This window comes from Scleropages formosus, chromosome 2 (genome assembly GCF_900964775.1).
Source record: "Scleropages formosus chromosome 2, fSclFor1.1, whole genome shotgun sequence".
In the NCBI taxonomy this organism is placed as follows: Eukaryota; Metazoa; Chordata; class Actinopteri; order Osteoglossiformes; family Osteoglossidae; genus Scleropages; species Scleropages formosus.
The window spans coordinates 31,034,990-31,049,649 of record NC_041807.1 but is presented as its reverse complement, the minus strand read 5'-3'; the positions used below and the strand labels follow the sequence as shown (position 1 = coordinate 31,049,649).

Below are 14,660 nucleotides of genomic sequence, written 5' to 3'. Positions count from 1 at the left end.
GTCGGACACGTAGCAAAATGAAGAATGCGACCTGAGTGTTCAAAGCTTTTCTCGACTGGAACAAGGACGGGCAAAACGGGTTCGAAGTTCAAAATGCGACGCTCGTGCACCGAAGCGAACGCCGCGGTGTCCCGTGCTCTAATTCGACACGTTGGTCGCGTTCAAAACGCGGTCTGTATCTCGCTATGCCTCCAACGTGCTTAGGCCCTTGGGCCGTCCTGGCGTCTTGTTCTCGGCCGGCTACGCGGTGCCTGCTGCCATCATACAGAACTCTCGCATTCTCGATCTCGCACACACACACGAGCACAAGAGGTCAGGCGCCAGCTTTGTTTTGACAGGCACCTTTTTCTCGCGACGCTCTCTACGACGGCCTCTCCCGGCCCTCCCTGCTCGCACGCGGACATCCCGGCCCACGCGGGCTCTCCGAGGTCGCCGATGAGCCGCGTCCCTACGCCGCCCGCGCTACCTCCGCGTTTGTTCTTCCTCGCGTTGGTGGAACGAGCAGAAGAGACGGCTTCGCCGGACATGCCCATGAAATATTGAGGGCCCCCCGACTGCTTGCAGACCTTCGCGTCTCCGACAAGACCGCTTGACAATATCGGCGATAAAGCAACTGTAGCACAATGATTTACACTTTAAAGTGCAACTTTTTGCTAAAAATGGCACAACTATGTGTTCGCGGGAGTTCCAGCAATGTGAGAATGGTCAGGATCACCACTGTGAAGGTAAAAGGGGGGGTAGAGAGGCACAGGTGAGACGCAGGTAGGATACGGGCGGCTCCGCAAAGGGCACGCTTAGGCAACAGCGACGTCTGCGAGCGCATCGGCCTCCACGTTAGACAAAGCATGTTTTGACGATGGAGGAAAAAGTGACGGAAGGCTTCGGTTTTGACAGTTTCCGAAACGACGGCTCGCATTTCTGAGGGTCCTTTAAACAGATCAGACTAGTGGGGGGCAGACACCTGTCCACTGTCAAGCTTGTGGTCAGTTTTCAGTGATGCAGCAGGACGCTCGTGAACGGGAGGAGAGCGAGTCTGGGCCAGGATGTCCATGTGGCTACAGTTAGAGAACAGGAGAGAACTGCGCTGCTTTACTCGACGTGAACGTCGAAACCTTTCCGCAAATGAAACATTCAGTGTGAAAAAACAGGAAAATCACCACTCCGAACACGAGACTGTCTGCAGGATAGTTACAGGTACACTTTCTGATGTTCCAGACAGCAGACAGCATTCTGCGAGCGTAACACCATTTCCTATGCGCGCGCACGCACACACACACACAAAGTTGTGTATGTTTTTAAGGGGTTGGAAAATTCCCGCAGGGTAATCCACGAATCTCCGTACTCTGACTCCATAGGTGTGGGTGGCATGTGCACGGCGGTCTAAAACGGGATCTGTGTGAACGAACGCCGTCTGCGCAGTCAGGGCAGGCCACTATGAGGTGAGCGAGCGCCTCGAGCACGAGGAGGCAGAGAAACCATTCATCACGCCAGCAGCAGCTTCTGCGAAAAGAAACACGCTCTCCGATATAGTAGTTGAGACATTCTTTAGAACACGTCTGTGGTACCACCTGGCAGAGAATGGAGCGATGTCTCAAGAGAAAATCATCGACAACCTTCAGCAAAGTTACAGCCAGTTCAGGAAAAAAAAGAAAAAAAGAAAAAAAAAAGAAAGAGACAAAGTTGCAAAATCACATTTTTCAGTGTTAACATCTGACAACACGTTTGACAGCGGACAGCATTCTGTAATTGTTGTGTAGCTCAGAAAAAAGAAAAAGGAAAAACTACGCTACCATTATAGTCACTCCGCGGAACACGGTTTTAACACACTCCATTGTAAAGTCACAATCACATTCCCTTGCAGACGACAAGCTGACCTTGAGTCTTCACAAATACGAGTATACAGTCGGATTCCGAACCGGTCCCCAGCTCCCCGAGCCCTTGGGCCTAGTCCCCTCTCGCCGACACTCGTCCCTGCGACACGAGGAGCTTCCCGGTAGCCGCGGTGGCCGGGGTGTTCGAGACGTCCGTGCTTCCGTGGACACGGGCCAGGACGGGGGGTGGGGGCGCGCGTTCTGAAGGCCACGGAGTGCAAAGAGAGACGACGAAGTGAGAACAAGCGTCCAGCCGGCAGTCCTGGGCGAGACGTGCGCGCGCCCTCTGTGTATTTACAGTCCGCGCCAAGCGGCCGAGAGGATGCGACGTGACGTGCGGATGCTGCCGAGCCTCGCTGCCCAGGGGTGCTCCGGGGGTCTGGAACGGAGCTGCGCACGGCACCCCGGCGCCGCGGGATCGGCCGAGGGATGCGGGAGCTGCGACGGTAGCGTGTAATAAGCGACGTTCCACCTTTAAAAACAGTCCTTTTAAAACTGATTCAGTAATACTAATAGTCCAGAGAGCCGGCCGTTCTTTGGGCAACTTCGGATCACATCACCACCACAGCTAGATGCCGGTGCATCCAAAAAGCCACGGTCCTCCACGATGCTCGATGGCTTTGTATAATCTAAGCAGTCTCGTTGAATAAATATTTTGCCGTCTACAAACGAAAGAACAAAAGAGTGGGCCTGGTAATGAGCAGCTGAAAGGGTTCACCGGACCACCCGAAACGCAGGGCGGTCCAAAGGACAATGCTAAGCTGAAGAGCGCTTGGGTTGTCGCATCTCAAAGACTAAGAACGGCCCCGGGGAGAACATGGACGAGAACTACGGATGAGCCGCACTGATGGTATCGTAACCCGGAGACACGTAGTCTCTGCTCAGAGGAGCGCTATTGTATTTTGTTAATTACTCTATTCATTTAAATGATACTATTTCATTTGAATATTTTTCCTCTTGATATTTTGGCTATAAAAAAATAAGACCACAAGAAAAGTATATCTCATTTTGGCAAGAAGTAGATGTAGTGCATAAATAAATGGACATTTTTTAGTTAGCTAGTAAAATATAACAACTTCCCTTTTAAATTACTTCCCATTTTCGACCCTAATGAATGGAAGTAAGTTTCCTACACTTGCTTTTCCATGTACTGTGTTTGAGAATTTCTCGTCGTTTCCAATAGCTATATTCGGCCTAATGTGAGAAGGTTCCTATCTTAAACGTATGGGATAAGTTCCAGTACATTTCTGGAAGGTCCACGAGGACGCGAACAATTTGTGTTTGCTGCTGCCCTCCCCTCCCCTCCCCTCCCACCTGGCCGCCCGCGGAATGGATGGAGAGATGAGGACATGTTTTCTCCACACTGGCGGCAGGTGCAGAAGTGGGCATCCATCTTTATCTTTTTGGATAACAACAAAAAAGGTGTCTTCTGATACGGTTTCTTCTGGTTGTCACTCGGTTTCTTCTCTCGAGAAGGAACAGAAGTTCTTCCACTTGGATGAAGGTGACTGGTTGCACGCCACAAAGCCAGACAACCGTTGCCCAGCAACCGCCCGTGAAGTTAGGTCACTGAGCATGAAGAGGAACAGTACTCAGGGCTTCCAGAGAAGGGTGACAGGAAGTCTCCACAACAACTATAACTAGAGGAGGAGGAGGAGGATGAGGAGGAGGAGGATGGTTTGGGGGGGGCAGATGCAGGCGCACATGGGTATGATGAAGGGAGAGAAACGGGACATGTGAAGAGTTAGGAAAAGGGGAGGACAGGGGAGGAGAAATGAGCGAGGAAATAAAGTGGTTGAGCAGCTAGACTTAAACAGTAGAAGTTAGAGGTACGTGGTGTGGAAAGGCCAGCAGGCGAAGCAGAAGTAGCTGGAGAAACGTAATGACCCCTAAAGAGGGCTGGAAAGAGTGACCCCGCCCACAATCCGAAGTGTTCTCCTACAAAGGGGAAAAAAAAAAAAAATCGTTGAGAAATTACATCAATATTTGCACACGACGTTTGTAAACACCTTTGCATCGAACATGTTTAATAGCCCACATTTAATGTAAAACATCTTTAGTTCATGGAAGCGGAGGATGAGTGGCTCAGAACGGCACGAGTGATTCAAACACCTTGGATGGAAACGTGAAATTCTTATTCAGAAAACTAAGAAATGGCTTATATGAAGAAGCCATGCATGCACCCTTCATAAGCATGGATCAGTTATGAATGTCTTAGTACTACAGGTCTCACGCCAGGATCTCGTAAAGTGTAGACCAAGGATCCAACTATAATGATGGAGCAACAGTGACAGTGAAAGAATAGCAAAAGCGGTGGCTCGCCGGGCCTTACGTAGAGGTTGTAGTCGAAGCAAGTTGACGGGCCTCTGCGGTACCGCACTGGGGGCATGTCCTCACAGGGGTCTGTCTTCTTGACTGGGAGATGGGTGTGGGTCAAGGGAACAGAGTGCATGTTTCCTGCAGATGGCTCTTATTAGAAGACTAGAGCCTCTCGCTTGTGTTTCTTTGAGAGCCCTACTGGTCTTCAAAAACCGATGCTCGGGTAGCAAAATCCTTTGTAGACATGTACGGAACGAGCGGAGCCTCCTTGTGCGGAGCCACTCTGCTGACGGAATATGAAAGGATACACTCTGTCTCCAGCTGTGAGAGCTTCTCTATCTCACAGGAGTTGCAGAGCATCTTCTCAGCCACCACAAACAGCAGGTTGGTATTGTTTATCCTCCTAGCGTGAAACAGCCTGCAGACAGGAGGTAAACATGAAGGTATACCAATTACATACACAAAAGTGCACTGTGGGGTAAACAAATCTGCCTCGTCAGATTGAATGCAACCCTAGCGATACTGAACCCTAGAGGACCTCAGTATTCCTGCAAGATATTTCCACGATGTAAACAGTGCGTCAAGAAAGTGTGCATAAAGTTACCTTTTTGAGCTTTAATTTTGATTTTTGTGGTTTTTCATGCAGACACATTTTTCGAGCTCCCTGTAAATTCCTGTTGGTTATGATGATCATTCTTTGTATATATACATAAGGGCCTTTTGTGTGTGCGCGAGCGTGCGCACGCATGCGTGTGTTTGTAGCTCACGCACCGTGAGCAGTTGCCGCAGTCCTGCAGCACATTGTAAGAACTCGTGATGTTGGTGAAGTAGAACTGCGTCTGTATGGTGACACAGCTCGTCTCTCTTGAGTCGATGCTCTCCGCCTCCACGTCATCTGAAAAACACGTCACACGTCGGCTGGGACTTTAGACGCTGGCCAGCGCCAGGAGAGCTCCGGACTGCATATCATGTCCTTGGTATTGCTCAAACCACGTCATCATTTACCCTTGCAGGAGATGCAAGAGGAGATAAATGAAGGACACAGGATGCAAATCTTGACCAATCTATCAAATTTGTCAGTATGAAGGATGAAAATGAATTTTTTTGTGTGGATTTAAGAAGAAGGAGAGTGCAGTCTTGACAGATGGCTAGTGATCATACAGGAGGACCAGTTTATGGACCAGTCTGTAGATACTCACCAGTGATGAACCAGCTTCGGTAGGCAAGGCCATATAAGAGCTGCTGGAACAGGGACCTGGCACAAGAAAAAACTCCAATCTATGAGGAGCCGTCACTTTTCTCTGACCAAAAAGTAGGACTTACAGTCTAACCTTCTAGCGAGAAAGCCCAGGATGACAGAGGAGTAGTTCACTCCCACCAATTATCAGAGAAGGGGCAAGATCTGATCAAGAGGCCACTGTGTTGCTAAGTGAAACAGTTTAGCTTGTTGGGTTCCCATGTTTGAGTTCCCAAGTTTAGTCCTCACTAGGTGCTCTTCCCCTTACTGAGCTGATGTTGTGATCTACAGCTGAACTTACATCGGTCAGCATGGAGGCCCACAGTCCCCCTGCACACTTGAACCGAAACACACAACTTTCCGAAGCTCCGTAACCACTTCATCATCTTCACAGCGTGCATGGGCACTTACCAGGCAGCCGCTGATGTCCACCAGGCGAGATTGAGGAAGTCTGCAATGGTGGGCTAAACAGGTAATGCACATGTAGAGGGAAACACAGAGCAGGTGAAATGCTGTCCCCACTGAAGGAAGGTCTTACACCAAACAACATGCCAGTGACAGTGGACGGTGGCACAGGTCCAAAGAAAGAAGAGTTGCTCTGAAGTGGAGACCCGGAGACTTGGAGATCTCTAACTTTTGCATTTCTATTGCTTTGAACTGGTTGCTCTGCCATGCCTCCAGGTCTCTGCCCATGGCTACGCCACTCACCACAAACACTCCCCGGGGACCGGCGCCTGTGTTACTGCTGGGCACCGGCTCGCAAACAGACTGGTAGTCGAAGGACTGCTTGCGGTTGTAGAAGGAGTTGTTGTAGAGGGCATGCATGAGGTATGGGTCCACCTCACTGAAGAACATGCCAATCTGTGGTAGGAAAGGCACACAGAGAAGACCAGTTCGAACAGGAAGTTACCGTTTCTCTCACAGGATGTCAAGAAGGGCCAGTTAGGCCCCAACATTTACAGGAAGGAACGGTTTTTACTTCACTTTTCCCACATGGACAGAATATCAAAGGACAGTCAAACTCTACTGTTCCCACGCTGAGAGATGATTTACCCCACCCTCAATGGTAACTCACCTTGTTCCAGTGATCCTTCTGGTTGGACATGACCAGGAACCCACCGTCGTCGATTAGGTAGCACAACAAGTCCTGCAAAGAACGTATCCGGACATCCTTGACACCCACAGTGGCTGACAGTGCCCTATTTAATTTCCACAATGCTGTTCATCTGATTCACTGATCTTCTCATTCACCGACCTGATAACTAATTATCTCATGTCTGAACATGGGAAGTTATGAGGAAAAACAGGTATGCTATGCCCACAGATTTAACAACAGAGACTGAAGGTCCTTACATCGCTGTTGACTTCACAGTCCATTTCGCAGCTGCTGGATGGTCCACACTGTCCAAAACAAACCATGACAAGTCAGCGTCTCTCTTCCACCTCCTTCCGTCAAACAGTCGCATGTTTACAGGGTGGACAGGGCATAGCTGCTTATTAATGGGTGTGTCTGTCAGTCTCTATGTGTTTATGTCTCTGTCTACATCTCTGTTTCATCCTTGCTGTAAAAGTAGGAGGTTGCATCTACCGCCATCCATTTGTGTTTATTGGGGAGAGAGAGTGCGAATACCTTTTTGTGCATGAGTGTGTGTGCAAAGAAGAGGTGAAAGAGATGGAGAAAGGGGGGGGGGGGAGACAAACACATCCGAGACTGCGCACCTTGTGCGAACTCTGCCGGCCGTCAGACTGGTTGCTGGCCAAGATCTTGAACTTATCCACCCAGGCCTCGAGGTCCAGCTTAACTCCCACCACTTGGCAGTTGGGAGATGGAGAGACACTTTGTGAGGTCACTTTAATGCCAGTGGTGGAAAATAACACGGCAGCTTCTCGAAGGTAGGGTAGAGGAAACAATGACCACTCCTACCTGCAGCACTAATCATCAGCAGTATGAGGCAACACCTTCTCCTCCCTATTAGCAGAGTTAGGAAGTCAAACAGCGCCTCTTACCTGCAGGTTTTATAGTCTTCCCACCTACGGTGATTTCCACTGCAGTGCTCACCAGGATACCAATGGTGTCATTCTCAGGGCTAAGAAAATCATCGCTGGCTGCAAAAGGACACGAGCTGTTAAAATACGTAGATTCCGTAAACTGTACAATTGCTGCTGCCTACAGACTGAAAGGACTGACAGCTGCCCCGATTATGGGAAATTTCATAAAATGAGCCTCTCCGCTAGACGAGGAACGATACGCACAGGTTCTGTAAGGTGCCCGGAAGATGTAGCCCTTGTTGTCCAGGCTTCGGCGGTAGAAGCTGGCATTGAAGGGCTCTGGGTCTTCATCCCATGTCTCAGCAGCCCTGAGAAGCGTACGCACGAATACGGCACAAGTCAAAATTTTGACCACACTTACTGCAAACTAGTTGTTTCCATGAGGCATTTGCTTAACAAAGTTTGATCAGGGAACCAGCTGGCAGGTCTTCCCAGCACTTGTAGACCAGTTTGCAGACATGTAGGACAATCGTATTCTGCTTTGCTTTCACTCTTCTCTGCATTTGTCCCATACAGGTGTTGGCCAGGCGTACTCAATACTGTACACACTGTGTTTTCAGGAGCTATGCTGTCCTAACACTCAGACAGCGTGGCACTACCATCGGGAGATCTTCTTGCGACTCTATAGAGGTTCAGGGTTACCGTGAACACTCACTTGTTGGGGAAGACTCTTGTGATGCCTCCATCTGTAGCAGCAAACACAGCCAGGAAGCCATAGCTGGAAGACAAGAATGAAACGGCGTGGTAGGTTTGTCACGGGGTGTGCGTCGGTATCTGGGAAAGTGCACCGGGGTATTTTTTGTAACAATACCGCGAGCGGCCCCGCATCCCAAGCCGCACTCACTTGTTAAGGTCCTTGGTCTTCCAGACCTTGTCCACCAGCTGCCGGATGATGCCTGTGTCCAGGATGAGGTTGTGCAGGAGGAAGTTATCGCCTGTGGAGTAGAGACGGAAGCCTTATCACCGCCTGTGCACACGTTCCCTTTCCGGTTCGGTAACGGACCAAATAATTGCTACTGTCTCCGGCGGTGTCGAAACGCCTCCGACATTTATCAGATTCCGCGTGACAATTCACAGGGAGGAACTCACACTGCTTCGAGTCAGGTGTGACTTTCTCCATGAGAGCGATGAAGTTCAGCAGGAACTCGGTGTTGTTATTAGACAGCTCCAGCTCCTTGCAGTATTCCCTGGGCGGGACGTTTCGTTTCATTCCCCCAAGAAACGAGATAAAAAGAAAACACACGTTTGCCTTCCAGCTTTCTCACACATCCCAGTCTCACCGTATGGCCAACATAGCACAGTGACAGGACAAGCAGCATGCCAGAGACACACACACACACACACACACATGCTGTAAACAACAGAGTTAAACATGTGGGCTCCTTCAAACACACTCAGACTGAACCCTAACACACACCTCTTCTCACCTGGCCATCTAAACACCAGTTTCATTGTATATGTATATACAGAGGCCCTTGATGATGATCACTTCCCTGCCTTACAGCGACGGCCACTATTTCACCATTCATACGCACCTGAGCAGGTGAGCTCTCGCACACACACACTCTCAGATGTAGTCACACACTCGCGGGAGCAATCGGTATCTCTCCTCCTCTCAGGCACGTGCAAGAAGCTCAAAGCAAGACATGCTCACAAGGTAAGTCCGTCAAAGTGAGATGTCCAGTTGAGAACCGGCCCTCGTTTCTACACTTCCGCTTCCTGTCCGGCATGAGCGCGCTGGACTCAGTGCAGTGAGTGAGTGAGAGCAGTGGGGCTGTCACATTCTCACTTTGCCGCTGTTTTCTGAGAAACAGAGGGCTTGTGTGTTTGCGTGGTGGTGGGGGAAAGGGGTCGCTTACAAAGGAATGCATGCAGCCACCAACGCTCACTTTAACGCACCCACGCACGCACACCTCTCTTGCAATCACACCCACCAGCCCCACCAGCCCCGCCACACTCCCCCACTCTCACACACATACCGACATTGAGTACCCATCATGCAGTAGGTTCGGTTGGAGCGTCATCGCCATGTCATGCTAAGGGGCATGCAGTACTGCTGGCGTTTGGGTTGGGAGTGTAAGGGAGTGGTGGGGGGTCGGGGAGCAGGAATTGAGAAGTCTTCTAGGAATACGGGGAGGGGGAAGGGTGGAAATTTAATCCAAATGTATACTGCTATCCAGTACCTTGTCATTGCAAATGTGGTGTTTCTCAGAATGTATGATGGACATAAGTACTGTCACACTCCTCTGGGTACACTCAGAGAGCATTAAGTATAGATACTGTACAATGAAAACCAAACAGGACACAACCACAATGAGGGACAGAACAGCGGCCGAAGGGAAACAAAACACAGACCAACCGAGTGAACCTGCAATGAAATGAGCGAGCTCTGCTGTGGCAGAAACTGGTTGGAAGATGGCAGGCAGGTGGGTGGCCAGGTGTGCGCCGGAGGGGTGGGGTGGCGGGGGTGTGGCATACAGCAAATGGGGGGGGTGGGTAGGAGGCAAGGCGAGAGTGTCCCGATGAAACGAAGGGTGCAGAATGGTCTGGAAGGACACTGCATAGTCAAGAAACCAAACCAAACCAAACCAAACCAACAATGGGAACAAACCGGTAAGTACGCACAAATGGGAAGAAAGCAAGCATTCACACACAGCTACCTGGGAGCAATGAATACATGTCCCTCGGACTCAAAACTGTTTGGCAGCAGAGATTCAAAATCTGCAATAGAAAGGGAACATTGTCTGGGAAGTGCCACAAGCTGGGCTGAAGAGTCAGAGATTAAGGGACGTCTTAGTTGGGAGACATCTGCCTTTCTTCAGGACAGGATTTGACTCGACGCAGACGTGAGGGTTACCAGATTAACATTAAGGATATATGGAGGGTAGACTGTGGTTAGCCAATATGTTGCCTCTCCAATGACCAAATTTACGCAGAAGCTTCGCAATTTTCCAGATTGTCCGAAAAAGCCAACGATTTTGCCGTTCAGTCCCTCTTGAGGAATGACTCCAAGGAGGTCGGCTAATTACAGATGCTTTGGAAATTGAAGGCTGCTGCACATTGAGGTGAGGGAGAACTGACTTCGCCTGCATTGCACAGCAGGAAGTGAGTTCTTCAACACGTTTCCCAAAAGTGTGCATTTATTCGCCAGGCATCAACATGGCCAACTAGTGCAGGAAAGGTGGGTGGCACAGGGTCCTGATGGAGATGGTCACCCCACAGATAGGCAGCTGAAAGGCCCGCCCAGACCACTGGAGCTATAAAAGGACAGTGGGTGCAAGGCATTGTGAAGGGCTTCTTTGGGGAGCAACCAGCACTGGGGAGATCAATGAACATTCAGATATTGATCGCTCGATATTGAGGCAGTGATGCTGCAATGCACCCAGTCCTCCACATGATTTCCCAAAGAAAAATATTTAAAACACCAGAGTGAGAACAAGGCGTTTCGAACCAGAAATAATGGGACAAGACTGAAATATCAATATTGTTAAAGATTATACAGATTTTTACTAATGCTTTTGAAGCATGGGACTCTCTACAGACAATAAGTGACTAAACTGCATACAGTAATATGAGGTAATACAGTAAATCTAGGACAAGTTTAATCCCCGATTTAGTGCCCAGGTAGTGTTCCATCCACAATGCACTGCACTCTCCTGTTGGTTATGACATCAGAGGGGGTGTCCTGCCTGTCTGGGGGGTGACGCCTGGACTGGGATAGGGCTAGGGATAAGCCATGGAGACAGGGGTTACAGGAGGTAGGCATCTGACTGGATTCACGCGCCACCAGGCGCTCCTTCGCCACACGGCACATATGACCCTTGGTCCGATGCAGGTGTATGAAACCATTCCATCTGCACTCATCTACAGGTGTACAACTTGCTCTTTGCCATCTTTCCTGTTTCCTCTCCCTCTCTGGAGCTGCCTAGTCTGACTAAAGTCTAGCCCCTGGCTATTTCCAAAGTGAAAATGTGTTCTCTGGGGGGCGTGTTTATTCCTCCGTGTATATTCATGTATGAATTAGAGGGTGAGAGGCAGTGAAGAATCTTATTAATCAATCTTATGAATTTAATAAGAGGGACAACCAAGTCCCGCACCATGTGGCGACCTCTGAGCTCTCGTGTTTCTCTGAGGATGAGGTGTCCGTCAGTCTGACTGAGCCAGGTCTGTCCATTTGGACAAGGAGGATTTACTACTCTCCATTCATGGCCTGCTCTGCTGTGCGCCTGGTCCAATGGACGGTGATGTGCCCTTGAATGACTCATCCTATACAGACTGGTTCGACTCCCTCAATGTACTCAACGCGTCATGTGGTGGAGCAGCACCCATTCCACCTGCTTTGTCTTCACTGAGGACTCCCTAGACACATGAGGTTGGATTAATTTATGCAGCCCTTTGTAGCAGTTAAAAGTCTACTGATACATTGCATCACTGAGTCTTTGACTGAATCTAAATTCTTTCATGAAATTGTGTTTGCAAGAGAACTTTCAAGGCCTTTCTTAAAGTAATATGAAGTATGTATGCAAATTACAATATCTGACTCGGGATAAAGGAACAAGTCAAATGTCCGCTAATTGTAGCGCTGTGTTCTCCTTAAACTCGACGCATATGATTGTGAGGAAACACTTAAAAGTGTGTTTCTGATACGTACGTGCATGTGCAGAAAAGATTTTCCAACATGTAACACTTGGTTTAGAGTACCATCAGCGGTGACTTTTAAGGAATGTAGTGAAATATCCATTATTTAACCAAAGCCACGAAACAAACGGGCTAATCCTCAAGACCACAAATACTCTGGGGGGCATAAAAAACAAGAATAAGAAGCATGATAATAGAAATCCTTCATAATCTAAATGTACAACTGTATGGGAGGGACTAACTGTGCAGAGATGCAAGGAGAGTTAAACACTGGAATAGTGAGACACTGAGAGTGGGTAATGGCGGGGCAGTTAGCCAGTGTTGTTCTCTGGTTTACAGCAAGATACTCTGGTTGATAGGAAGAGAAACTGGGAGGTGCATATCAGAGAGAGACAGAGACACAGAGAGAGAGAGAGAGAGATGAAGAAGGACGTGGGGTGAGAGATAAGGGAGTTTGCAAACAGGACATTACCAGGTCATAGCTGTCAACTGAGGGATAGAGGTAGAGGGAGAAACAGGAAGAGAAAGGGGAGGAAAGAAGAAGGGGACAAGCCGTAATATCGACGGTAACGAATGTCGCGCTTCATTTATTTATTTCTTTAAGAAAAGAGAACTTTTTTTCTTTTTCTTTTTTTTTTTCCAGAGACAGTGTGAGAAGCCTGGGTGTCGGCGAAGCGGACGAGGCTGGAGAGCAAAGCCCGGAGAAGCCGCCGCGAGAGAAACGGTACATGGGGCCTTGAGCGGGTGGGTGGCTGGGTGGGTGGGTGGTTGGGTGGCTGGGTGGGCGGGTGGGTGGAGAGTGAGGATCAGGAGGCTCGGGGTGTAGGCAAGGGGTAGGTTGGGGAGGTTCGTAGGCAAGACGGGCGGGGACGAAGGCAAGCAGGCTGGAAACGGTGAGGGAGAGGGGGAGGAACGAGGAAGGGGAGAGGGCAGGGAGGGAGCCGACTGAGGAGAGGAGGTCAGGGTGTAGGACAGGGGAGCAGTGGTAGGACTGAGGGAGTAGGTGTGGGGTAAGTGGACCAATATTGAGTATACTTGCCCTTGTTATAGATGTATTGCACTGTTTGGATCCGTCAGAGAAGGAGTGAGCAAGAAAAGAAACAGGGGGTTGGGTGGGAAGGGGGTCACAGACAATATTTTATTCAATTACTATTTGAATAAAAATATTGTTTTCTTTAAAAGAAAAGAAACCAATTCAGTCATAAGGAAATCAAAAGAAGAAACACAAATAGAAAAAGATCAACAACTTCTTGCAAAGAAGAAGAACATTAAATGGAAAAAAAAAAAAAAAATCCCGGAGAAAATAATAATGTAGAGAACATAAAGAATAATCAATGACAACAGCAATACTGCAAAACTGTAAAGGAGTCACTGTAACGTAAAACAGACTCAGTGAAATGACAATGTTGTAGTTGCAAACCTGCAGTTGCAATAAGTCAGAAAATGGTCCAACGAGAACTGAGAGAGCAAGAGGTTAAGTAGGAAAAAGGATAAAACAATCATCCCCCTTTCTCAGGCCCAAAATGCACTTTTTCATTAAATCCAATATTCATGCAAAACAAGAGCTGGGCTGCTGAGGGGGTTTTCGGTAAACGGGGAAGACGGAGAGATATGGCAAGAGAGGAAGACGGCGAGATAGAGAGAGAGAGAGAGAGAGAGAGAGAGAGAGAGAGAGAGAGAGAGAGAGAGAGAGAGGCCTTTTCGCTGAATGATTCCAAAGCAGGGAACAGCAAAGCAAGTCAGGCAACCCAAATGAATAACAAATGATTGTCAAATCCCTCAAATTAAAATATACAGCAAAAGAACTAAGTAAAATCATAGGACGGAAAGACGAGTGAAAAGCATGCGAGTTTTCACAGCGATGAGTACTGACTCTCGGCATGGTTGCTTCAGAATCATTGCATGGTGGAGAAGAGGCGAGGAAAAAAAAAAAATCGGAAAAAAAAACGAAAAAAAAAAATAATAGCACATTGTAACCATTATTTTCTGACAAGACGTTTAACTCTGCAACAGGTTTACACAGCTTTCATCTTTCGTCTGTCTGGCTTTCTTTTTCTTCGGAGTGAAGAAAAATGTCACCACAGAGCAGTACAGCATGGAGACAGAAGGGTGGCATTAGATAGCGGGACGCTGTCCTGAAACGGAAGCCCTACGTGTCTACTCCATCATTGCTGCTGGGGGTCTGGCCCCACGTGGCGGCCTCTGGCGGTCTCAAATAACCCGGTGTTGCGGGGGGAAGAGAGAGAGGGGTCAGAGGGATCGGGGAAGTCCAGGGAGCAGCAGGAGGGCCGTGTCGGGGGAGTGCGGGTACTTACACTGAACCTGTAGTATCTGGTCGCTCAGGTTGGCCTGGATGTGGTATTCGCTGTAGGTGGGCAGTACCAAACCCAGACTGTGGTGGCGGCAAAGGTACAGCGGACGGCAAAAAGAACAAAACAGTTATATCACCCCGGTCAACAGATGCACCGACAACAGGTGAGCGAAAACAGGTGAGAGGAGAAACGCGGTCACGCAAAACAGAATTTTAAATACAGACACTTACCCAA

General features: G+C 48.9%; 1 protein-coding gene across 2 annotated transcripts in view; it reads right to left on the bottom strand.

Annotated features, from left to right (window-relative positions):
• Positions 1-3,492: 3,492 nt before the first annotated feature.
• cacna2d2a (calcium channel, voltage-dependent, alpha 2/delta subunit 2a) overlaps positions 3,493-14,660 on the bottom strand; it is a 243,488-nt gene continuing 232,320 nt past the window's right edge. Inside the window, exons 22-38 of one of the 2 annotated variants that reach the window (XM_018737693.2) lie at positions 14,430-14,506; positions 10,137-10,197; positions 8,566-8,663; positions 8,321-8,411; positions 8,132-8,194; positions 7,681-7,784; positions 7,435-7,533; positions 7,147-7,238; positions 6,781-6,828; positions 6,503-6,574; positions 6,136-6,288; positions 5,839-5,891; positions 5,390-5,445; positions 4,962-5,085; positions 4,499-4,608; positions 4,204-4,286; positions 3,493-3,809 (exon numbers count right to left, since the gene is read on the bottom strand). In XM_018737693.2, the coding sequence (XP_018593209.1) occupies positions 3,681-3,809; positions 4,204-4,286; positions 4,499-4,608; positions 4,962-5,085; positions 5,390-5,445; positions 5,839-5,891; positions 6,136-6,288; positions 6,503-6,574; positions 6,781-6,828; positions 7,147-7,238; positions 7,435-7,533; positions 7,681-7,784; positions 8,132-8,194; positions 8,321-8,411; positions 8,566-8,663; positions 10,137-10,197; positions 14,430-14,506 (1,513 nt within the window). In that variant the 3' untranslated portion in view covers positions 3,493-3,680. Of the gene's footprint in view, positions 3,810-4,203; positions 4,287-4,498; positions 4,609-4,961; positions 5,086-5,389; positions 5,446-5,838; positions 5,892-6,135; positions 6,289-6,502; positions 6,575-6,780; positions 6,829-7,146; positions 7,239-7,434; positions 7,534-7,680; positions 7,785-8,131; positions 8,195-8,320; positions 8,412-8,565; positions 8,664-10,136; positions 10,198-14,429; positions 14,507-14,660 lie in introns of those variants that run through there. The other variant, XM_018737694.1, reaches the window with a different exon arrangement.